The sequence below is a fragment of the Anopheles coluzzii genome, chromosome 2, assembly GCF_943734685.1.
Source record: "Anopheles coluzzii chromosome 2, AcolN3, whole genome shotgun sequence".
NCBI lineage: Eukaryota > Metazoa > Arthropoda > Insecta > Diptera > Culicidae > Anopheles > Anopheles coluzzii.
In genome coordinates, this window is record NC_064670.1 from 124,239,020 (window position 1) to 124,265,084 (window position 26,065).

General features: G+C 50.8%; 2 protein-coding genes across 3 annotated transcripts in view; both read left to right on the top strand.

The window, feature by feature from the left end:
- LOC120948117 (titin) overlaps positions 1-17,787 on the top strand; it is a 158,474-nt gene extending 140,687 nt beyond the window's left edge. For both annotated transcript variants that reach the window (XM_049607064.1, XM_049607065.1), the window contains 10 exons: positions 1,163-4,727; positions 5,058-10,292; positions 11,204-11,233; positions 11,306-11,398; positions 11,468-14,251; positions 14,317-14,458; positions 14,524-15,851; positions 16,335-16,634; positions 16,851-17,156; positions 17,239-17,787. In XM_049607064.1, coding sequence (XP_049463021.1) covers positions 1,163-4,727; positions 5,058-10,292; positions 11,204-11,233; positions 11,306-11,398; positions 11,468-14,251; positions 14,317-14,458; positions 14,524-15,851; positions 16,335-16,634; positions 16,851-17,156; positions 17,239-17,423 — 13,968 coding nt within the window. In that variant the 3' untranslated portion in view covers positions 17,424-17,787. The remainder of the gene's footprint in view (positions 1-1,162; positions 4,728-5,057; positions 10,293-11,203; positions 11,234-11,305; positions 11,399-11,467; positions 14,252-14,316; positions 14,459-14,523; positions 15,852-16,334; positions 16,635-16,850; positions 17,157-17,238) is intronic.
- A 3,651-nt stretch (positions 17,788-21,438) lies between these two features.
- On the top strand, positions 21,439-25,536 carry LOC120948118 (uncharacterized). The gene is made up of 3 exons (XM_040364115.2): positions 21,439-22,197; positions 24,907-25,108; positions 25,192-25,536. Exons 1-3 carry the CDS (start codon positions 21,990-21,992, stop codon positions 25,337-25,339), a joined length of 558 nt encoding a protein of 185 aa, XP_040220049.2. The 5' UTR covers positions 21,439-21,989; the 3' UTR covers positions 25,340-25,536.
- The last annotated feature ends 529 nt before the right edge of the window (positions 25,537-26,065 follow it).

The following is a 26,065-nucleotide window of genomic DNA, read 5'->3' on the forward strand; positions in this document are numbered from 1 at the left end:
ACCTCAAATCGTACAGGAAGTCGCCACAAAACATAAACCCAAGAAGAAACAAACACAAACACAAGCAAACGAACAAACTGAGACTGTAACAGTTGAGCAAGTTCAACTGATTCCAGGAGAAACAGAACATACGGCCGAGATGCGTACTGTAGTCACAAAGAGGGCTAAATCGAAAAAGTCTAAGGTTACTGTTATACAAGGGGTCACTGAAACTGTTGTTGTCGAAGATGAAGACGAAGTTCCGCTTGAAACTCAACCGGCTCCTGCTCATGAACAAGCCGTAATTATTTCTGAGCTTCCTGAGCAAATATCCGTGCAAGAAGTGATCACTGCCACTGGAGAAGCCAAAAAGCAGATCACAAAAAAGAAAACCATCAAGAAACGTGTCGGGCAAAAGGAGGAGCATATCGAGGTAGTCACTGTTCAACAAGACGACATGGCTCCGGAAACCACCATCACTGTAACCGAGGAAGAAACTCCCGAGCTCAAACCAGTTGATGACAAGCCCAAGCCCAAGAAGAAGAAGGTCAAGACCATCAAGACTACTGACGACTCTGACGATATCATTGAGCGTCTTCTCAACCTGGAAGTGCACAAAACTGAGCTTGAACAGTACGAGAAGATCGATGTCGATATGCCGAAGCGCTTGCGACCGGTTGAGGAAACAACGATCGAAGAGCATCCAGAAGTCGTAGAAGAAGTCAGATCTGACACCGGTGCAGTCAAAAAGACGGTCGTTAAGAAGAAGATCATCAAGAAGCGTGTTGGGCCCAAGGAAGAGGTCACTGAGGAAGTTACCGTAGAGGAAGATGGAAAACAGCCTGAGACAACTGTCACAGTCACCGAGCATGAGGTTCCATATGAGGTTACAGAGCCTTTCGAGGAGGAGCGCAAGCCTCTCGAAGCTGTTGTGGATGAGTATCCAGAGCCAAAGCAGGCAACGCTTAAGACGAAGACTACCAAGATCGTCAAGAAGAAGGTCAAGAAGATCAAGCAAGGCGAGCCCAGCTCCGAAGAAGTTCTTCAGGAAGAGGTGGACGAGTTGGTCCTCGAACAGACTCCCATGGAGCAACCAGTTATTGAGGAGCTCCCAGAGCATGTTGAGGTCGTTGAGACCATCACTAAGGAAGGAAAGCCCAAGAAACACGTCACCAAAACCAAGATCATCAAGAAGAAGACGGCCGGAAAGGTCGAGGAGGTCAAGATTGTGACTGTGCAAGAAGACGATCAAGTACCCGAGACCACGGTTACCATGACTGAGGAAGAGACGGCTCCTGAAACAGTTCCTACCGGGTCTGAGGAGACTCCGTCGGTGGAAGTCATCAAACCAAAGAAAAAGAAGATCAAAACCATCAAGAAGACGGACGATGACACAGACGACATTATTCAAAGGCTTTTGAATCTGGAAGTGAAAAAGACCGAACTAGAGCAATATGAAAAGATTGATGTGGAGTTCAAGAGTAAGACAAAGCACACGGAAGAACACGTGATTGAAGATCAGCCAGAGTTTGCCGAAGTTTCGGATGTACCTGTGCAGCGTGCAGTGAAGAAGATTACCAAAACTAAAACCATCAAACCCAAGCCAGCACTGGACGATGAGCAAAAACCTTCCATTGAAATAGTCGATGAAGAACATGTACCAGAGCTTCCAGAATCTATCCAAGAACAGGAGGAAGCATATGAGCTAGCAGAAGAATACGCGTACGAAATGCCTCAAGAACAAATTCCAGTTGTTGAGGAGCTTCCTGAAGAAATCACGGTTAATGAAGTGGTTACACTTAGTGGCAAGATCAAAAAGCAAACTACTAAGAAACGTACTGTAAAGAAGACCATTGGCGACAAGCAAGAGCTAGTCGAAGTAGTAACGGTTGAAGAGGAAGGCCAACAGCCCGAAACAACCATAACTATCACAGAATCGGAAGAACAGCCAGAACTGCCAGCTACCATTGAACAAATGGAAGTTGAGTCACCCATTAAACCGAAAGAGCCTCGAAAGCTGAAAAAGAAGAAAGTAAAGTCGATAAAGACTACGGACGATGTGGATGATATTATCGAACGATTGCTTAATCTCGAGGTGAAGAAGACCGAACTGGAACGTTACGAACGCGTTGAAGTAGAGCTCAAGAAACGCCACAAAACGCTAGTGGAAGAAACCCTGCACATGCCTGTAGCAGAGATGGCTGTGCTGGAGGTGATGGAGCTTCCCAAACCAGAAACTGTTCGCAAAACTTCCATCACCACAGTTCCACAAGAACCGGAACAAACTAAGAAGGTTGTTAAGAAAAAGAAACCAACATCTTTACCAGAAGCACAAGTTACAGAGGAACCAGTTTCGATCCCTAGTGTAGCTGTGGAAGAAACCGTTGCTTCAGAAGAAACTACCGTATTAGACGATAGTCTAAATGAAGAGCCAACAACGCCAAGTACGGCGATTATTAAAAAGAAAGTCACTAGAAAATCTGTGCGCAAAGAACAACCCATAGCAGCTGAAGATGTGCCATCTGAGCAACCTTCCGAGAAAGCAGAGGTACCAGAAACGGTTGAGATGTTTGAAAGTGATCTAACAGAAGTTGATGTAGCTCGCGAAATTTCAATAGCAGTACCACAGCCACAGGAAGCTTGCGTTGAAGAGTACGACGATTCATTCTTAACATACGAAGAGAAATCGCTCAAGAAATTACAAGAAGAAAAGTTCAAACCGACTACAGAGGCGCAAGCCGAACCCAAGAAGGTTGAAAAGAAGGTTAAGAAAAAACCCAAGAAGGACAAGCCGTCTGAAGAAGACGAACAGCTTCAGCGCTTATTGAACTTGGAGATTGAAAAGACGCAACTCGAGCAGTACGAGAAGGTTGAGCTCGAAAGCAAACCCAAGCCAGAAAAACTGAAACCAGTATTGGTGCCTCAAAAAATTGAGCGCAAAGAACAAAAAGCTCAAAAGATGCTTATCTCAGAGCCAGAAGAACAGCCACAAATGGTACGGCTTCGAAAGGTGAAGGTACCGGAACGCAAGGAAATAGAGGAAGTAGTCGTTCCCAAGGTACTGCTCAAGAGTCGCATGATCGCGGTGGAATATCCGCCAGAAGCGTTGAAACCGGTCATTACCGATCTGACACCCGTGAGAGCAATTGGCGAGCTGTCGAGAATTGAGGAGGAAGAATCTGCTGAGAAGCTGAAAAAGATTAAGAAGATCAAAACTAGCAAGAGCAAGAAGCTGGAATTGGAAACGCCAGAAACGATGGACTATGAGGACGAAAAGCCAGAAAAGGAAGAGTTCGACCAGGAAGCTCATAGGTATCAGCGTAAACCTAAAGAAATCTCGGGCGAAAAACCGGAAGAGAAAACGCTCAAGCTAGGCAAGGGTAAGCTAAAGAAGGATGAAGACGACATTGAGCAGGTGAAGCTGAAGAAAACGCCCAAAAAGCCCAAAGAGGAAGAGCCGGAAGAGCAAAAGACCGTGACGAAGCCAAAGCAAAAACCAACAGAAGTCGAAACAGACGACAAGCAGCGTCATGTCGAAAAGCCCGTCTATAAACCCACTGACATACCAGACTATACGGTTGATATGGAGGAATATAAGGCTCCAGAACCAATTCCAGACGAACCGGAAGAGGAAGCAAAGAAAAAGCCAAAGCCCAAGAGGAAACCGAAAACACCGGACGAGAAGGAAGAGGAACCGAAACCGTTGGTTATGGGTAAGGGTAAGCCTAAACCGGAAGAGCCGGAGGAAGATGTCAAGTTTAGAATTCCTGTTGGTAAGAAAGAGGATGAGGAGCCAACCGAGATCAAGTTGAAACCGTTCAAAAAGCCTGCTTCCAAAGATGAAGAGCCAGCTAAAGATGCTGATAGAGAAATGGCTCTCCCGGCTAGTACTGAAAAGCCTCAGGAACCAGAAGAGGAAACTACTTCACCGCAAAAGGTCAAAAAGATCATAAAGAAAACTAAACCAAAACAGAAACCAGACGCACAGGAACAGCTGGACGAACCGGCCGAAGAGGAAATGCCCCAATCGGTGCCAGACATTGTCGAAGACGTTCCTGACATTGTTCATGCTGTAGTGCCGAAAACTATCACCGATGAGGAGTTCCAAAAGCCGGAAGAACTAGATCTTACCCCACAGCCGCAGTTTGATTTCGTAATAGAGCAGCTGCCCGAGGAGGTTAAGGTGACGCAGGTCAAAACGGAAGCCGGCACAGTTGAGCAGCAAACAGTGAAGAAGCGCATCATCAAAAAGAAGAAAGACGACAAGGAAGAACTCATTGAGATAGTGACCGTGCAGAAGGGCGACGAGCTTCCCGAGGCAACAGTAACAGTTACACAAGTGACCCCGGACGACAGTACTACCACTGCAGCGCAGCCAGAAAGTGCTGCGAAGCGCAAGGTACGCATCAAGAAAACAGTCAAACCGGACACGCTAGAAGCGGACATTGAGCGACTCCTGAATCAGGAAATTTCTAAAACAGAGCTCGAGGTCTACGAGAAGACAAACTTTGAGCCGGCAAAGCGCGTCAAAGAGCAGCCGGTTGAAGCGGTTGCTCCCGAAACAGCCGTACTGGAAGAGCCTGCTCCTACCGCACCGCAGCAGGTGAAGGTTAAGTCGAAGGCCTCCAAGAAACAACACCCAGTCACCCCATTACAAGCCATACCACTCGAACCAGCCATTGGACACGAAGCTACCCAACAGACACTCGATACCACCACACACACAGTCGAAGACAGGCGGCCAATCAGTAAGTATTTTGTATCTCCCTTCGTAAACGCTGTCGACAAACGCGCATTCGACTGAAGCCGGAAGGAGAATAGTGTTGTATAGTCTTAGCAAATACGTTAAGTTTACTATTTTATCGGTTTTATCTAACAGTTTGAGAGCTTGATTGAATAATTGATAATCTAAAAACAAGACAGATGAAACATCCCCTTCAGTATTACTACGCAACGATAAGTAGTTATGTACACTACAATATGGTTGCGTAGCATGGGTTCACTGTCTTTATTTGTGTCACCGTCTTTCTTTTGTCACACATACTTATACATGTCTTTCTTTCCCAACAACCCCGTAGGTGCGGATACCGTAGATTTGCAGGAGGACACATTCGAGACGAATGAATTCGTTGAGACCGGTCCGTTGCAGGATGTTGTGCAGCCGGTCGATGTGCCGGAAGCCGCGCTGGAGAAGCCGGAGGTATCGATGAAGCCTCAGGTGGCAGCCGCTCCGGTCGAGGAGGTGTTGGACGTGGCGGTGGAACAGACGGACGCTGTGACAGCCGAGCTTCCGCAGGAAGAGCAGGCGGCCGCGTCCGAAATTCCATCCGCCGTTACCGAAACACCAATCGTGAGTAAACCCATTCTTGAAGCAGCTCCAATCGAAGCCGTTCTTGAGCAGCAGGTTGAGGAGACGGGTACGGCCGACGCACTAAAGCTGGAGGGAGAGCAGCTCGCACCGGTCGAGGTGCCCGATGACGCCACCGAGAAGCCGCTGGTGCAGGCCAAACCAACGCTCGAGGCTGCCCCGATGGAAGAGCTGCTCGAGCAGCAGGTCGAGGAAACGGACAATGTGCCTTCGCTGGCGCTCGATACCGTGCAGGTAGCGCCGAGCGATGTGTCGGAGCACGCAACCGAAAAGCCTACGGTACAGGACAAGCCTCTGCTGGAGGCCGCCCCTGTGGACGATCAGTTCGATGTGTCCATCGAGGAAGCGGACACGGTTGCTTCGCTCACTCTGAACGAGGAGCATCTGACGCCAGTCGATGTGACGATCGGAGCAACCGAAGTGCCGGCAGTGCAAGGCAAACCGACGGTTGCTGCAGCCCCAGCCGAAACCGTTCTAGAGCAAGCGGTGGAAGAGGCTGCAGCCGTGCAGGAGCCTGTGCTGGAGACGGAGTCGCTTGTGCCGGTGGAAGAGCAGCGGGCAGAGCCGACGGAAGAGGCGCTGGTACAGCCGGCCGCTACCGTCGAAACTGCTCCGGCTGAAGCGCCCAAGAAGGTGGTGAAGAAGGTGGTGAAGGTCACGAAGAAGTCCAAGAAGTCTATCGACGATGACGAGGAGCTGCAGCGCCTGCTCAACCTGGAGATCGAGAAAACGCAGCTGGAACAGTACGAGAAGATCGACGTCGACGGCAAGCCGAAGGTTAAGCCGGAGAAGGGTGAGATTGTTAAGCTAGAGCCTATTAAGATCGAACGTAAGGAACAGAAACCGATTCAGCCAGAAATCACTGACACACAAGAACCACAAACAGTTAAACTGCGCAAAACCGTCATACCAGAGAAGCGGGAGGTGGAAGAGGCAGCCGTACCGAAGGTACTGCTGAAGAGCCGCATCGAGCGGGTGGAGCTCGCCGTCGAAGGGCAGCAGCCCGAGATCGTGCAGCTGGACACCCGGCCGGGACAGGGAGTGTTGTCGCGCATCGAGGAAGACGAGGTGGAGCGTACGAAGAAGGTGATCAAGAAGGTAAAGGTGATCAAGAAGGAAAAGCCCGAGCTGGAAACGCTGGACATTGAGCGGTACGAGAAGGAACCGAAGGAAGACGAGCCGAAGGACGAACAAAAGCCACAGTACCAGCGGCAGCAAAAGGAAGCTCCGAAGGATGAACCGGAAGAGCGCACGCTGCAGCTGGGCAAGGGTAAGTTAAAGACGGACGAGGAGCATCACGAGGAGGTGAAGCTGAAGAAAACGCCCACCAAACCAAAGGAAGAAACGGTCGAGGAAGTGAAGCCAAAGAAAAAGGTCGAAGAAAAGCCAAAGGAAGAGGAGCTGGACAGCAAGAAGCGCAGCGTGGAAAAGCCAAAGTTCACACCGACCGATATTCCGGACTATGAGACGCCTCTCGAGCCGTACGTGAAGCCGGAGCCAGAACCGGAGGAAAAACCGGTACAGGAACCGGAGAAACCAAAGGTACCGAAGGAGCCGAAGGTGCCCGAGGTTCCCGAGGAACCCGAGCACAAGATCGTTCTAGGTAAGGGCAAGAAGCCGGAACCGGAACCTGAGGATGAGTTCAAGTTCCGCAAACCGGTACCAACGAAGCCGGAGGAAGAAAAGGAAGAGATTAAGCTGAAACCATTCACAAAGCCAACGCCCGACACAGAACCGAAAGAGCGTGAAGCAGACCGTGATATGGCGCTTCCAGTTCCAAAGGATGTGCCCGATAGTGCAGAACCAGACGCAGCTAAGAAGAAGGTAATCAAGAAGGTTATCAAAAAGCCGAAAGCACCGGCCGAGGAAGAACCTAAACCAGAGGAGCCAGTCACGGTGCCCGAAGCACCGGTTCCGATTGAAGTACCTGCTCCAGTGGTTGAAGAGGTGGTGCCTGCACCTGTTGAGGAGGTCAAGAAACCCAAGGAAGTGCAGGTGGAGCAGCCCAAGGAGCTGGTACTTCCACAACCGGCTGAAGAACAAACGGACTCTCTCCCCGTTCCACAAGTCCCAGAAGAGAAACCAATCGAAACGGTACAAGAACCTGCGCCGGAGGTGAAGGAAGAAGCCCCGGTGGAGGTACTGGAACAGAAGGAGAAGATCGTAAAGAAAAAGGTTGTGAAAAAACCAAAGAAAAAACCAGAAGAAGATGCCGAACTGGAACGCTTGCTGAATCTGGAGATCGAGAAAACGGAACTGGAGACGTACGAAAAGGTTGATCTTGAGCCTAAACCCAAAGAAACACCGGCACCGAAACCGGCCGAAGTGCCTGCAAAGGTTGAAGAACCGGTCGTTGAAAAGCCAGCCGTGGTGGAGCCAGTCGTGTCCAAGGCACATATGGTCGAGGAAGTACTTGTGCCCGAGGAAGCACCCACTATTGCACCGGTTGAGCCGGCGAAGCCAACCGAACCGGTAACGAAACAAGTTCCGGAGGAAGTGGTAACTGCCGTGCAGGAACCGGCGGTCGTTGTGAAGACCGACGAACCAAAGCCCGTTCAGGCGGAGCCAAAGCCGGTTGAACAGCCGGTTGAGCCAGAAAAGTTGGAAGAGAAGAAACCGGTGATCAAGAAGAAGGTTATCAAGAAACCCAAGAAGGCTTCTATTGAAGATGACGAACAGTTGCAGCGTCTGCTAAATCTGGAAATTGAAAAGACGGAGCTGGAACAGTACGAAAAGGTCGATGTAGACATCAAGAAGCCACAGAAAACGGTCGAAACGGTTGAGGTGCCGCGTACGGCACAGGTGGCCGAAGTGGAGGAGCCAGAACCGGTCGAGGTAACACTGAAGCCGAAGAAGACGGTCAAGAAACCGACCGAACCGGAACCGGTGGAGGCTGAATTTAAGATCACCAAAAAGCCACGCCTACCGGAAGCCCCACAAGAGGTGGAGGAGCAGATCACGCTGAAACCGACACCGCAGAAAGCGGAAGAAACGGTTACCGTTGAGCGTATCATTAAGATCGAGGTGGAGCAGCCGGAACCGGTCGAACCGCCGACCATTGAGGAGGTGGAAGCCGATGAACCACAGCCCGTGGAGGATGTGGAAACGGTTGAGCCGGTGGTTGAAGAGCCGGTGGAAACGGTGGCCCCCGAGGAAGAGGTTGTCCCCGTGCAGCCCTTGATCGAGGAGGTGCACGATGTGCAACCGATCATCGAGGATGCCGTGATTGAGGCACCATCCGAGGAGGCTCCAACCGTGGTCGAGTCGGTACCGATTCAGCCCATCGTGGAAGAACCGCAGCCAGTAACGCCTCTGCGCAAGGTGTCGCTCAAACCGGTCGAACCGAAGCCAGAAGCGCCGGCGGAGAAGAAGCCGGCCGAAAAGCCCAAGAAAAAGGTGGTGGTTGTGAAGAAGAAGAAGGCAAGCATCGACGATGATGCGGAGCTGCAGCGGTTGCTGAATTTGGAAATCGAGAAGACCGAGCTGGAACAGTACGAGCGCGTCGATGTGGATCTGCGCAAGCGGGAGAAGATGACGATCGACGACCAACCGCAACCACAGCGAGCTGTGGAATCGACGATCGAGCCGGAAGAGAGCGCACAGGTGAAGTTGCCACGCAAGAAGAGTAAACCGAAGGTAGAGGCTATTGAAGAGACGGAGGTTGAGTTTAAGATCAAGCCTAAGAAACAACCGCAGGTGGAGGAAACGGTCCAGGAAGCGACGGTGTCGCTGAAGAAACCGAAGAAACCAGCACCGGTGATCGAGGAGACGGCAACGGAGGAGGTGGTTGTGTTGAAACCGTCCGTACCGAAACCGGAAGAGGTGGAAGATGTGGAGGAATCGATCAAGCTGAAACCCAAACCAGCACCGTACACGACCGATGAAGCGGAAGCTTCGCTCAAGATCGTCCGGGAAGAGGAACAACCGGCCGAACCGGAGCCTGTGAAGGTGGAGGAGAAGAAGCCCAAGAAGAAGGTGGTTCCGAAGAAGAAGAAGGAGGACGATATCGACGAAATCACGAAGAAGCTGCTCGAGATGGATGTTCCAAAGACGGAGCTGGAGAAGTACGAAAAGATCGATCTCGACGTTGTGAAACCACCGAAGGAGACGGTCGACGAGGTGACGATGGTCAAGCGCAAACCAAAGGTGAAACCCTCGGTGGAGGAAGAGGAAGAGGTTGAGACGAAGCTTTCTCTACCCAAGAAGAAACCCTCCATTACGGAGCCGGAAGAGGCAGAGGCTACGTTTAAGGTAGCACGAAAGCCCTCGGTACCGCAGCAAGCCGAAGATGTTGAAGCATCGCTTACGATCACCAAGGAGGAGGAAGTGCCGGCAGAGGAAGAGATCACCGAGCACGTTGTGGTGCGCAAACAGCGCCCCCGTCCCAAGCCCGCCTTCCGGCGCGAAGTCCTGGACGAGGAGGAGGTGCGCATCAAGAAGATCAAAAAGGTACGCCAACCGCGGCCTGTCTTCAAGGACATCGAGCCCGAAAACGTTACGTTCCGGCCGAAGCGCACCAAGCACATCGAAGACATCGAGCAGGAGTTCAAGATACAGCTCGATTCGTACGCGCGCGAAGAAATCTCCATGTCCGGCCGGGTGAAGCTGCCGGCACCGTACAGCTACGGTGAGGAAACGGGCGAAGCGCACATCACCATCATCAAGCAGGTGGACGAGGACGATGAGGTGGTGTACGAGGTCATCTACGATGATAGTGAGCAGGACGCGGAGGAAGAGTACCGGTACGAGGACGAAGACACCGAGAACGTGGTGATCGAGCTGCGCAGGCGGCGCGAAAAGCTCGAGAACCTGATCATGCACCACGAGGAGGAAATCTCACTCGATCTGACGCAGCGTAACAGATCACAGTTCACCACCACCACACACGAAGAAGAATCATTCACACTGAAACAGCCCAAGAAAGTCCTACCAACATACTCTGAAGGTTTTTATCAATTCCTTTTACTTGGTTACGTTTGGAAGTTGCTCTCTCTCTCTCTTTCTCTTTCTCTTACTCTCTCGCTCTCTTATCTTCTATTCTCTTATACTTTCCAATTTCTACTTTCTTATCTGCTGCCGAATGGTTTTATAGCGAAGTTTTCATTTTCTCTATCGCTGCCACTCTTACTTCCATGCTGATCTTCACAAGCTTTCTTTATCAATATTGGCCCACTGTTCTGGAGCAATTTCTTTCGGAAGGAAAATTTCATCCCAAATTTCTTTCACATACAGCCTGGTGAACTGCTTCACCAAACTCTTCTACCTGCTTAATTCTACCTTCTACTCTTTTCAGCTTGCACACAAACTGCCAAACAGATCAAACAGATCTTACACCAAAACTTGTATAAAGCACAAAGCAAAAGCAAACACACACTAGCAAAAATGCACTACTACCGCTACCACTACCCTTGTATACCTGCAACACTCTGTAAATTATGCTCTACCTCTATCTACTGTCCGCTATACTATTACTACTACTTGGCTCCTATCCTTTACCTTACCTATTCTATCTCTTCTTCTTCTTCTTCTTCTGCCACTCTATCTCTATCGAGTGAATCCTATCGTGTGGTGATTGGTTTTGGATTTATTGATATTCCACCGGACGTTCCTGGTAGACTAGAAAACGATTGTATACTATTCACAATATTTTACTATTTTTACTACCACTACTTCCATTCCTACTTCACTTGTACACTAAAACCCAGAGTTGTTTTTACTTCTTGCATAATGATACTCACAGTTTTACTTCTCTGATTTACGTTTTCACTATAAAGCGGGGTGTCGGTTTTGCACCTACTAATATACTTTTTTCATTTGTTTCCCTGTCATCGGCTGGCGTTCGATTTGATGGTGTAGAAACGGCATCGCTGAAAATTATCCGTGAGGGTAAGTTTGAACACTACGCGACTATCGGGGAATGCCTTTTGTTACAATCTACTTTTCTCTATACCATTACAGAAGATGCAAACGATATGTACTGCATTCAGGCTGTTGAGGCAGAGAATGAGGAAGCACTGCACATCGTGGAAGGAGAGAAGGTCTATGTTATTGGTATGTATGATTGGTCTATGTGATTGGTGCCTTTGCATGATACTCATGGCCCTCTCGCATACCTCACAGAGCATAGCAACTCGGAATGGTGGTACGTGAAGCGATCCTGGTGCGAAGAGCGCGGTTTCGTGCGTCGCGAGTACCTGATGGACGCCGTCACCTATCCGCAGTATGTGCAGAAGACGCTCAACGAGAAGATAGACAAACTGCCGGTGTTCGAGAAGCCGGGCCCGGGTGAGAAGCCGCTCGCACCGAAGATCATCGAGAAGCTGCAGCCGATCACGACGCAGGATGGCTACACGGTGCAATTCGAGTGCAAGGTGGAAGGATTCCCGCGACCGTCGATCACCTGGTTCCGCCAGACGGCCGTCATTAAACCGTCGCAGGACTTCCAGATCTACTACGATGACGACAACGTTGCCACGCTGATCATCCGCGAGGTGTTCCCGGAGGATGCGGGCACGTTCACGTGTGTCGCTAAAAACATTGCCGGATTCGCTTCGAGCGCTACCGAGCTGGTTGTTGATTCGTACAGCTCGGACCATGGTTCGGACGTTGCCACGCTGTCGCGCAAGAGCATGTCGCGCGAGTCATCGCTGGCCGACATTCTGGAAGGCATCCCGCCAACGTTCTCGCGCAAACCGAAGGCGCAGTACGTGGACGCGGGATCGGATGTGCTGCTCGAGTGCCGTCTCGTGGCCGTGCCCGAGCCGGACATTCTCTGGTACTACAACGGGGTGGAGATCGAGAGCAAGGACAACGTGCAGGTCGTGGTGGAGTCGGACATGCACATGTACTGCACCGTGGTGCACATCAAGGGTATCGACAAGCTGCAGGAGGGTTCGTACCAGGTGGTCGCCCGCAACCGGGAGGGTGAATCGTCGCTCGACATCATGGTGAAGGTGAAGACGGGCGTGCAGGAACCGCCCCAGATTCTGGAACCGCTCAAGAGCATGACGATCCGCCAGGGCGAGACGGTGATTCTGTCCACGCAGATCGTCGGCAATCCGGCACCGGAGGTGCAGTGGTTCAAGAACGGTGTGGCTTTGGACGTGCCGACGCAAGCGGATCGTAACATGTACACCGTGACGCTGGTGGCTCCGACGCACGACAATGCGGGTGAGTACACTGTGCGCGCCAAGAACGCTGCGGGAAGCGTTGAAACGAGTGCCTTCCTTACGGTCGATGAATCGAACGTTGGTAACCCGCAAGCACCACTCTTCCTGGAGCGCTTCGAAGAGCAGAGTGTGCCACAGGGCGGTACGATCAAACTTCCAGCAAGGGTGACCGGTAATCCAGTGCCCGAGATTCTCTGGCTGCGCAACAACAACACGCTGCTGCCGTCCAAGCGCGTCAAGCAGGCGTACGACGGTGAAAACATTGAGCTGTTGATCAACAACGCCGACTCGGAGCAGGACTCGGGCAACTACAAGTGCATTGCGTCGAACACGATCGGCAAGGCATCGCACGGTGCGCGCGTTACGGTCGAGGTTGACAAGGTAACGTTCACCAAGAAGCTGAAGAAGACGATCACGGTGGAGGAAAGCCGTTCGGTGACGCTGGAGTGCGAAACGTCGCACACGGTGTCCACCAAGTGGTTCCACAACGGCAAGGAGCTGAGCGGCATGGACCATCGCATGATCGTGCAGGAGGGCAAGGTGCACAAGCTGAACATCAAGAACCCCACCATCAACGATACGGGCGTGTACCGGTGCACGGTCAAGGATCAGCAGACCGAGTGCAGCCTGACGGTCATCGAGGCGAAGCCCGAGTTCCTGCGCAAGCTCGAGGACGTCGAGACGAAGGAGAAGGAGCACGCCGTGCTGGAGGTGGAGATCACGTCCGAGACGGCCGACGTTACCTGGTACAAGGAGGGCCGCAAGCTGGTCGATACCACCGGCAAGTACGAGTTCGCCAAGAAGGGCAAATCGCGCGTACTGTTTGTGCGCAACACGTCCGTGCACGATGAGGGCGAGTACACGTGCGCCCTGGCCGATCAGGAGTGTTCGGCCGAGGTGTCGGTAATTGAGCTGCCGCCAGAGATCATCAGTGCACCGCGTGACGTAACGGTTGCCCGCGGGGAGGACGCCATCTTTGAGCTGGAGCTCACCAAGGGCGATGCGTTGGTGCGCTGGTACCGCAACGAGGAGGAGCTGTCGTTCAACGGGCACGTGCAGCTGACGATCGATGGCAAGCGGCAGACGCTCAAGATCAACAAGACGGTCGATGCGGACGGTGGAGAGTACACGTGCGTGGTCGGTGAGCAGCGTGCCAAGGCTCGGCTGACGGTGGAGAAACCGGTCGTCGACTTTGTTCGTCGTCTGCCCGAGGTTACGCTGACGACGCGCGATAACGATGCCGTGTTTGCGGTGGAGTTGTCCGAGTCGGCAGATGTGGTGTGGTACCGCAACAGCAAGGTTATTGCCGCCTCCAGCAAGTATGAGCTGGTTGTGGATAAGTGCATTCGCAAACTGATCGTGAAGAACAGCGTCGAGGACGATGAGGACGAGTACACGTGTACGGTGTCGAACGCGAAAACGTCGTCGAAGCTGAAGGTGGAGATTATCAAGGTTGCGCCAACGATCTTCGAGGACGGTGCGCGTACGTTCACGATCCGCAAGGACGAGGACGTTACGTTCAGCGTGAAGTTTAACGCGACGCCCAAACCGGAGGCTGAGTGGCGTGTGAACAAGCGCGTCATCATACCGTCGGCGAAGTTTGTCTCGACCGTTACGGAGGAGACGGCCAGTCTGACGATCAAGCGTGCGGCGGAAGTCGATGCCGGAGAGTTTACGCTCAAGCTGACGAACGAGTGTGGCGATGCTAGCGCTTCCTTCACGCTCATTATTAAGAGTAAGTTTCGAAAGTCTCATACTCATTGGGAGCATAGATGTAATGGCATTTTGCTCGTTTTGCAGAACAACCTGGAGCTCCAGAAGCACCAGAGGCAACGCTCATTACCGATGACTCGATCACGTTGTTCTGGAAGGCACCAAGCGACGATGGCAACAGCAAGATCACCGAGTACTTGTTGGAATATCAAGAAAAGAATCAAAAGAAGTAAGTGAATGAGGTTTCATCACCTTATGAACCAAATGCTTACAATCTAACTTCCCTTTTTACAGATGGACCGAGGTTACGAGCATCACCGAAACGACCACTACCGTCACGAAGCTGACGAAGAATGCTGAGTACACATTCCGTGCCACCGCCATCAACGAAGTGGGCAAGGGTCCAGCGTCACCCAACTCGCCGTACTACAAGATCATGGCACCGATCCAGAAGGAAGCTCCGACGGTAAGCGAGCACCTGAAGGATGTGCACGTCGGACTCGGCCAAACGGTAACGCTCAGCTGCATTGTGACGGGCGTGCCCGTCCCAGACGTGGCCTGGTTCCGCAACGGACAGCCACTCAAACAGGACGTCGTGTCGTACGAGAATGGTTCCGCCAAGTACCAGATCAAGTCGACCACGGTCGAAAGTGGGGCCAAGTACACGTGCCGCGCCACCAACGAGGTGGGCAGCGTCGAGAGCAGCTGCCAGGTTGTGATCGAGGAGAAACCGACGCTGACGGTCGAGAAGAAGCAGATCGTGCAGAAGCTGCGCGTTGGCGACGAGTGGAAGGTTGTGGCCGAATTCACCGGCTTCCCGGCACCGGAGCTGATCTGGTACCGCGAGGAGGAGAAGCTCACCTCCACCGCCGAGCATACGATCGTTAGCGTGGGTCAATCGTCCACTATCGTCATCTCCTCGCTGGACCGTGCCCACACGGGCAAGTACACGGTGGAGGCACGCAATGCGGCCGGTTCGGCAACGGTCGAGCTGACGCTGAAGGTAATCGACAAGCCGAGCAAACCGGAGGGACCGATTGTGGTGCGCGAGCTCAGCCCCGAGGCGGTGGTGATCGAATGGAAGCCACCGTCCGATGACGGTGGGCTGGAGATTTCCCAGTTCACCATCGAGAAGTGTGACGATGCGAACAAGAACGCCTGGATCAAGGTGGCGGACGTGCAGCGCAACATCAAGTCGTACTGCATCCAGAAGCTGATCGACAGCACGCAGTATCACTTCCGCGTGATTGCGCAGAACCCGGTCGGTTGTTCCGAGCCGCTGGAGAGTGCGACGGTGAAGATTCAGCAGACGGTGGAGCCACCGTCGCCACCGCGTGGCCCCATTGAAACGTCCGGCATGACGAGCAGCTCGTTCACGCTCATGTGGCAGCCGTCCGAGTCGAACGGTGGCAGCAAGATCACGGAGTATGTTGTGGAGGTGAAGGAAGCGAAGAAGAAGGTCTGGAAGGTGGCTGGTACGACCAGTGCGTCCGAAACGTCGCTGCTGATCGAGAACCTGGCAATGAACAAGGCGTACGACTTCAAGATCACCGCCAAGAACAAGGTCGGCTCGAGTGAACCACTCCAGACGGTGGAGTCGATTGTGGCCGGAAAGGAAATCAGTAAGTACTGGGAAGATCAAGCAACTTGTGTGTTTGTGTGCGTGTGTTCCGCGCTAACGCTTGTCAAGTGACTGTCTCCTGTTGTGTAACAACCTGTCCTTGTCCTGTGTCCTGTGAGAAATTGGAAGATCATTCATTGGGGAAAGCTCATTCCATCAACTCTCTATTGACAAATCATAACAATACTCCGCAACATTCTACCCAGTATTTACTCACCCACTTACCCACTCTTTGTAGTCCACTCTAAACCACTTACAAAAACTTACCTCCAAACAATTGACCCAACTCGTAACACCCCAAAGCCAAACCTACCAGCTGCAACTAAATCAACTCACACAACTTACTCCAAAATGAAACCAATACAGTGTCTAACGATATTCTGAACACTTTCCCATCACAAAACCCGTCAACCATTCTCGTGCTCGTCGTGTTCTTGTCCCGTCGTCTTCACCATCCGTCACGCCATTTCAACAACAACAACAGCTCCACCATCTGCACCGCGCAACCTGCGCATCACGAACGTTACCAGCAAGAGCGTCAAGCTCGAGTGGCAGCAGCCCGAAACGAACGGTGGCTCCGACGTGACCGGTTACATCATCGAGAAGCGGCTCACTACGGCGCAACAGTGGACCAAGATCAAGACGCTCGAGTCCAACTGTCTGTCGTACTGTGTGGACAACATGAAGGAAAAGACCGAGCTGCTGTTCAGGATATTCGCCGAGAATGCGGTCGGGCTTAGCTCGCCCACCGTCTCGGAGAGTGTGGTGCTCAAATCACATGCCAGTAAGATACCATCTAATCATCTCTCTCTCTCTCTCTCTCTCTCTGTTACTCTTCTACCTTTTTTCTATGTTCTATGTTCTATGTTGTGCCATTCTCATCTACTCTTTATCTCTCTATCTGTTTCCTCTTTCTGTCCCAGCTGTATTGCTCCAGCAACATGTACTCATCTCTTTTCTCTCTCTCTCTTCCTCGGTACACCCTCTCCCCCTTTTACAGCGGTTCCGTCTCCACCAACTGGTCCGCTAGAGGTACGCTACCTGGGACCGAACATTAACATCGTCGAGTGGGGCATTCCAGAGTCGGACGGTGGCGCCCCGATCGAGGGCTACACCATTGCCATCCGCAACGCGAAGAAAACGATGTGGATGGAGGTGGGCCGCGTCGCGGCCGACTGCCAGTCGTTCAACATCAAGGATCTGCAGGAAAGCGAAGACTACCTCATCCGCATCATGGCCCGCAACGAGGTCGGCCTGAGCGATCCGCTCGAGTCGGACGAACCGTACACGGTGCAGCTCGGTGCCGGTAAGTACAGTGCCGGATGGTCTTCTGTTGCTTGGTGCTTGACTGCATCTCACGAACTGCCGCAACTGTTCGCTCATTACAGCTCCGGACGATGTGCACGACGAAACGACGAGAGACTTCTCCGAGCCGACGGGCACGAACACGTCGTCCTGGCTGCGGGAACACAACATGACCGCCGACATCAACAGCTACGCCCGCCATAAGCTGCTGAGGAGAAGCGAATACTTCTTCAAGCTGTGGGTTAACGCCAAGAGCCTGTTCAAGTAAACAGAACGAGAGAGAGAGGGAAAGAGAGAGAGAGAAAGTGGGAGAGGCAGAGAGATGAAGAGTTCCAGCTTATAGTCCAACCCCGTTATTAACCGTTATCAAACTGTTCATTTGAATTGTGGATACACAAGGTTCCATGCTCCATCAAAACTGGTGGCTTACCGGAGTTCGAGTAATATGCTAGATGTTGTATGTAAATGTTGCTGTAAAACCGAAGATGTCTATATGCGAACGTCCCATTCTACCAATAGATCCCTCCCCTTGCGAAGCCAAAGGGAGCAAATTGTAAGAATCTTCATGGAACTGTGATAAAAAGAGCAACAGCAGTTGAACCTCCTGCCCTTCGGTGCAGAGAGAGAGAGAGAGAGAGAAGGTGAGCAAAGTAGAAGAAGGAGAAAAAAAGGCAATACACACCCCTCCCCCCTCACAGCCCCAGTGGCCACTGTCCACTATCCCCGCGGCTGGGTGGCCACTGGTGTGTGTGTGTTTCGGCGGGTGTGGGTGTTACGCCGCAAAATGTAATCATGTATGAATGTATAAATTGTAATTGAGAAGAGAGCAGAAAAGAAACAACACAAACACACGACTAACAATACGGCCGGCAACATCCCGGCAACGACGACGCAGCACCTCGACGGGGAAATCCGCAGGACCTATCCTGGGTTGGCCCTTGGCTGCGTTGGAACAATTTTGGTACTGCTTCTTGTAGCTACTCCTGGGAAGAGGAATCATCATCATGACCTTACGGCGGTCGCCGCCCCATCGTATTCAGCATCCACAGGTCCGAAGGGGGACAACATTGGTGCGAATGTTGTCCTTCATCGGGCAAACGGTTGAGAATTTGGGTAGGGCCCGCAGTGAGACACCGATCATGTATAGAGAAATGCGAAACAAAATGCTCAGGAGTAGCGAACACATACAAAAGAAAGAATGAAAAAAACGAGCTAAATACTTTCTTTGCCAATTTTATCTATGATCTTTGTTGAATTCTATGTTACGATCTGTCGAGAGGAGAGAGGAAATTTGATAAAAGAAGAAAGATAGGGAGAAAGAGATAGTTTATTTAAATGAATGTTTTGCTATACTTTCTTGTTTATATTTTCCTTTGAAGAAAAAAAAGAATGCCACCAATATGAAGAAGGGGCATTAGCATGTTGAAACGATGTTTTACACTGTGTGTTGAATAAAGTGAATCTTTTTGAAACTATTTAAACAAACCCTTTGGAAGCATCGAATTAACAGCAATAACATCGCGAGGTCATACACACCACCGAAGACGGCAGAAGAGTTCAGTGACGAGTGAGGATTTCCCACAATGACCACGATCGACCGGCCGGCGGGGCAAACCGTTACGTGACGCTCGTACCCAGTAACCTACTCACTATCTCTCGCTCTGCCTGCGAACCTCTGCCCAGCGATGATACGCGACGATATGCGCGAGCGCTCGAGCGCGCGCGCGCCCGCTCACCTCCCTGTTGCGCAATCGCCGCACGCCGCACGCCGTGTGGCGTGTGACCCAAATCGAAGAAGAAGTTCAATGTCATGCACGAAATTCGAGCAAAATTCCACCGCCCACAACAGCGATAGCCAGCCCTAGTTTGGTGTGTTGCTGCACTATTTGTACAGCGCATTATCACTCGCTATCGCTCCCCTCAGCACCGTCTCCCGAATGCACATGCCGAATGCTCGGCGGCAATGTTGGTTATGCGCCGCGCACTAATGGTGTGGCAATTATTATGCAATGCCTTCGCGATGGTTCAGCTCCCTTGTTGAGCTTTGTGTTTTGCAGTGCGGTGCAACGATCCGGCTGTGCCGACGACCGGCTTGATGCTGATGCGCACGAGCCGGCCCGCACGTAGTCGTACAGTCGTGTGCTGTACAATCCAGGGATGGTTAATCGATTTTTCTTTTCTTCTTTTTTTCAATTAAACCAACAACCCACTCTACCTCACTAATGGGTTAATTTTAAATCGCTTCTCTTTCTTCTTCTTCTTCTGCTGTCTCGTTCAAATCGGCAAAACATAAGCCACTGGAAGATTAGCCTCACTAAAAGACACTACACACTGCAAGAGCACGCGATTGACCGTACGAAAAGAACAACAACCGAAGACGATCGTTCGAGCGAAAAATGGCTCACACTTGTTTGCGGGGCCAATCCTTACATAAGAGCTCTAAGCGGAGTCCCAAACACAAACACACACACACAATATAATCTGTGGCATAATGCGAACGCGATCGCGTATTAAACTGATAGGGCCGGGCCCGGCGTACCACCATACCACACTTTCTTTCAGCGCAGCATTTATTGTATGCATGTTTGTTCGACACGGACGGCGGGGTCGGTTCCAACCCTTCCCGCCATTCGCAGACAGACGGCATTCACGCATTCAAGGTAGGTGTACACAGTTTAGGCGACGAACTAAATGGGTAGCAAGCAAGCCTGATCGAACAACAACAACAACCGATGTGCTTTTGCATGCTTACAATTGCTTCACTTTTAACCCACTTTTTCGATTTCGTCAATTGATTTATTTGTGCTTGTAAGGAGCTGTTGCTTTGTTTCTTTGGGAAATACCAACATTTAAATACGATACGCCAAGGTAACACGATTTGCGCACGAGCCCCGCTGATCGATCGTTTAGCGTAAGCGACGAACCTACTGGAGATGATTCAACAATTCAACGATCTTACACTAATTGCCTGTGGATGATTTACCACCCTTAACAAGCGGTGACATTTTTACTCTCTTTTACTACTGCCATTTCCTAGAAGTTAGATAACCTGTCCCCTACCGTAGACTAGACGACAAACCCCAAAACATTCGCTCGTTAGGCGCATCAAACAAGCGCAACGACGCCGATCGGGGAGTTTGGGGCCCGGGGAAAGGGAATTCTATGATCACAACAAAACGAACCATTCCTTTCCCTTCACCAATTACTCCTGTTCCATCATCGCTTCTCTTTCACTCGATCCAGATCACTCGCCGATCGTGAGGGTTGTAAGAGATCACGACCTGCAACTACGTTCAGCTAAATCGTCACCACCACCATCATCATCATCATCTCCGACGAGGTCGTTTTGTTTTGGATGCTGCCGGGATGGGGGTATGAAAGGGAGAGTCCTCCCAGCGGCTCACGGGCCGGACCGGTTCGAAGGATTGGCTTCGAAACCGCAACCAAGCAAGCAAGCAAGCAAGTACACATGTTACTCAACCGGCTTCCCCTTCTTCGAGGGCCGGCAGTGGTCTCTCTTGCAAAAGGCGCGACTAAGTGTACTACTACCAGCGAGACCTACCGACCGACTTATGGAGTAGAAGAAAAAAGAGAGAGAGAGAGAAACAAAAAGAAGTGTACGTCTGCGATCGCCAGCATCAGGCTGGATGCACCCACTCGAGGGAGATACCTTAACGAGATGCGTGCTGTTACAGTGCTGGATGAAATATCAAAACTTGTTTCTTTTTTGTAAGCTTTGTTTAAAGCAATAATAATAACATATCATAAAATTAAGCTATTTTACTAAAAATGTGTTTAAATAAATAATATTATCTTATACATTTTCCTTCCTTTCACACTGCACCGATCGCTTCGTCCATCACTGTACTTACCCTTTCATCGACAACGCGCCATCGAAGGCGGCCGCGACTGCACATTTAGTGCATATGAGCATACCTCCCGCTACCCCCCCCCCCCTTCCCCTCTCCTACATGCACGTTTTGCGCCCAACGCTGCAGCCGGTGTGGGAACGCCGATCGAGCAGGCAATAAAAGCAACAACAACGGATGAAAAAAGCGAACCTCTCATAAAAACAAAACCCCTCGAACGCCCCCCCCCCCTCAAAAACGCACCCAAAGCGCGCCACCCTCCTCCCTTTCCAGCTTCACAAGCCACAGCGAACCGAAAGGCACACATTACATCAAAAGACTTGCGCGAGAGTAAAGCGAGAAACCTTCTGTTTTTTTCCTTCTACTGCTTCGAGCGGGAGCGGGTCGTCTCCCACCTCCCTCCGGGGTGTAGCTTCGGAGCGGGGCGGGAGGTTTTCGGTTTCGTGGTGCGCTGGTTTCGGGCCGCATGGCAGCACCGTACCGGAGTCAGTATCCAATTGCCTGTCGGCACAACAAGACGCATAAGACGCAAACGTCCACGTGAAAGCTTTTTCTCGCTACGATCGCTGTGGGCCGTACCCCCAGCCAGCCAGCCAGCCATACCAACCAACCTGCTTTATCCGCGAGATTGAGCGCGTGTGTGTGTGTGCATGTGTGTCCGATTTTTTCCCCCCTTGTCTGTGGCTGACAAATAAGATTGCATTATTTTCTTGCGCGCGGTAATGACGGCGCCGCTCTTACATAAACAGTGACAGATATTTTTGCATGAAACGGGGGAGAAAGAAAGAAAAGCGTGCAAAAGAAAGAAATCCCGTGCATCAGTGATCTCACCGTCCACCCAGTTACGCCAGCGCGACAAAGTGTAAACACAACAACAAAAAACGTTGCAATTAAACCGCGAAATATCATCCAGCTTTACACAAAAAGTGATCTAGTGTGTCCGTAGTGATCCGTTGCCATACACGATGAAGCTGCTGAACGTGCTACCGGCCGCCGCCTACTTTTTCCTCTTCGTGCTACTCTCCTCCAGTGACTTCAACGAGCGGCGAACGCTTGTCCTCGCGCAGGAGCCACTGTTCGAGCTGCCGGTACAGCTAATCGGCTTCCCCGTGATCATTCTCTCCGTCCGGTTGGCCAACTTTGCCAAAAAGCTTGCCTACTCGCTAAATCCAAGTAAGTAGAGGGTGTGGGGGGGGGGGGAGGGGAGGGGCTTAGTAATCACGCTAGAGGGTCACGGGGTATGCTGCTAGAACAATACAATAGCACGCGCTCTTCACGCGCCACTGCTCATCAGTGGCCTTTTGGCCCTGGGGGGTTGCGAATCATGTAAGGACACAATTTGTTTTTCTCTATGTACCATGTGCCAATGCACGCAAACTCAAGGCACGCTACGAGCGCTTCTAATTAAGCGAGAACAGCTTGGAGCAGCGGTGAAATCCAATTTCGTACCGAGACCGAGGCAAGCAAATTCCCTTGAAAGTTTCCAATGCGCGGCCCTTTTGGGAGCTTGTCGGAAACACGTTTCGCTCGTATAAGGTGTTGTTTGCTGCTGACGCATCCCTCCCAGGCTCCCAGTGTTTTTCACACACAATCAGTCAAATATTGTCTGACGTCTTACCTGGGGGCTTTGGTGAAGGTAAACCAGTCAAGCTTTCGATACGCATCGATCGATGGCGATCTTGATGATCATGATGACTTATTCAAAACAAAAGATCCGTATCCGTACGCGTGTGCGTGTGTGTATGGTTTCTCGTTTTAAAAGACCTCCAGACACACGCACACCTGTCGGCATGGCCCCAAAAACCACTAATCAGCTTATATTTCAAGCGCCTCAGTCATTTTCGGGGCCGCATCGCATCACCGCATCACACTTTATGCCAATAGCAAAAACATGATAAATTCATTTCTCTTAAAGCCATTCCTCGTGATGACGAGCCACAGCCCCCCGCGGAGGTTGACCACTTGACCCACATTCGTGTACCGTGCCCGGTGGACGATGCACGCACCATCTCGCGCAATCTCGCTCGCACACCTCACTTACGCTTTTCTTTGCGGCTGGTTGCGTGCGGGGACTGCGCCACCAGTTTTTTTTTCGGTTTCGGCGGGGACGAAACTTCGAGTCCCGTTGCAGCGAAATGACATGAGAGGCAGCCGCGATAATGATGCATCGATTCCGCGTGCTCCAGCGAACCGTGCCGGCCTGGGCCATCCACGGAGTGTGTGTGTGTTTCGAAACGCCCGGCCGTGCCTCATATCACTCCCTAACTTTATGCCACACACCGTTGGCCCGGCTGCATGGCCTTATTTCGCTTTAAAGTTGCTCCTCCCCTGCTGTTTTTCTGATGATGAGTGAGATGAATTTATGTACATTTACGTCTTTTTTAGCACACGTTGTTGGTTCGTTACTCACTCTGTGTGTCTGTGTCTTGTTGCAGTGTGGAACAAAAAACTCGTTAAAAATCTGTTGTTTTTTTTACCAACCATCTGCTGGATAGTGTACACGACACAGTTAACAGTACATCGCCACACACACACACAAACACATTGCCTTAATGATCTTGAGGAGGATCAGAATGGTGAGAGTTGAACACGGGGGTTGAAGGGGTCTGTTAATTTCACTCCCCTCCGCCAACCGAAATAACGGGTGGATGAGCAATTTGCTTACCTTTTGGCCTGCACAGGAAACGAATTCCTGGAATGGAACACCGCTTGACGGGGGCTTATGTCCTTCTGTGGGTCGTTTCTTTAAAGCCCCAGTGACCTTATCCAGCTAGGTTAATGGAGTGGTTTTATTGGATAAGCGAGTCGTTAAAAGCATCAAGTACAGTGGTGATAGATGCAGATCTAATGCAAAACCTTCAACAAAGTATCGGACTGACCATTGCTTGAGGGTGCAAAATTGGGGTCCATTAAACACGGGGTAACAACGTCCGGAATAAAGCTGTCAATCCGTCAACTGCCGTCACCCCATTACGGAATACGACCGCTATGACTGCACCTGTAAGTACAGGAAATCACCCCCGAGGGGGGGAGGGATAGATTAATCCGACCAACATAAATAGAAAAACAAAAGTAACATAAACACGATCCATACCGTTGAGCATTTGGCGCCCGTCCGATCCTCTCCGATCGTTATTGGATTGTGTCGGTGCATGTCGTTTGGAAAAATGCAACGCCACATAATGTGGAAAGCCTCCGCTGTCATTTCCTTATTGGCCGGTGGTCTCTTTTTTCCTGCAAAAGAAAGTGAATCTAGCGCGCCACAAATATATATTAGCCCGGTACTAATTTCTTCGTTCCTGGGCTTTCCATTATTGCGCATACGCGAGCGCGCGCGCACGGGGCTGTTGTGGCGTATTTGGTCGCCTCATTAAAAAACCTGGCCATCGAATCTTCGAACCGGAGAATAGGCTTTTTTAAGCGAGGAAAAAGAAAATAACGACAGCCGTGCGGAGCGGGGAGCGAGAGACAGTTTCAGGCTTTCAGGCCCTTCAGGCCGCGCCGAACTGAAAAGCCCCCCTCCTCCCCTCTCTTTGAGGATCACGTAATCGCATCAAAATAAAAGCCGCATTGCATAAAACCTTTTGCCTTAAAACTGCTGACTGCGGATGCGGATCGATGCTCCGAACTAAATCGGGCTTGTTTGCGAGAGAGAGAATTAGTTCGGCATCCAAATTGACTTCTGCTGTTGTGTGGTGGAATAGGGGGGAGAAGGAAAAACGAAAGTGACTTAAGATTGGGTAATAAAATGTAGAATTTCTCGCATCTTCGGACAGAGGAGCAACGACATCATAAAACGGGATCTAGCAATGGAAGCAGCTTAACGAAGTACTTTGAACTCTTTAATCACTTGCTGGCTCTTCTCATTCTGCCCCATTCCAGAGACCTACCAATCCCGCAGCCGCCGGGAGACGCTACACCCGGAGGAGCTTTCGCGGCTAGCCATCGATGTGGCGCAGGCGGAAAGGAAAATTCTTCACGAGTTCGGACCGAAGGCATGCATCGAGGAGGAACCGTGCCGGATTCACGCCGTCAACAGTGCCCAGCTGGACAACTATCAACCGGACTGGGAAGATATTCTGAAGTAAGTCAACCCATACCCCTTTAGATGGGAACAAACCACCACAACGCATGACTAATTCCCTTTCCTTTCCCACCGTTGCACAGGAATTACAAGTCGCAAACAAGTGGCATGAAGCAGTGGTACTTGCTGTCCGTCTTTCTCGGCGACTATCTGCGGGATGTGCAGTTCTGTAAGCAGCTGGCGAAGCGATTAGACTGCAATCGCTACCAGCGACCGTTCCTGCGAGACTGAATTTTCAACACCATCGATCCCCCGCTTTCTTGCACCGCGGGTAGCGCGCTTGATGTGCTTTGGTGGTGCTTCTAGCTGTAAATTATTTCCGTTGTACATAGTCCGAAAGCAATTGACCAAGTAAACAGAAAACGAAACGTTTAGGTGTAAGTGTAAAGCGTAAAAATAAATAAAAGAAAACGTGTTTTTAAATTCAACTGACCAAGCGGAGGATTTAAATTATTCATTGCCTTCGATGAAATGAAAGAAACATTTGATTTTATTAATACCCACGTATTATACATGAGTAATAACCCTAATAATTAGTTGAAAGATGCATTTTCACTCTGAAAGTTGCAAGTTAAAAACCGTTAAAAACGGAGCACGTGGTTTCTCTGTTCAACTCTTTTTCTAAAAAAAAATACTTTAAATGCTTATGATTTGTTGCTTCTAATGTTATTCTATTTTACTTTGGTTCAGTCAATGCTCACAATTATTCCTTTTTTACACCTGGTTTACTAAAAACAACAACAAAAAATTACCGACCAAATTCAAATTCACGATTAACCGCCAATACAAAGTTTTCAACTAGAGCATGTAAACGTACAATCGCGGGCCATTTTTTCGTCAAATTTTTAATAATTTCGTTCAACTCTTGGGCATTCTTTTTATCAAAGTGGGTATAGGGACTAGGTGGGCTTATAGGTTTGGCGGGAAGGCCATATTGGACGAACGAATGACAGGAGG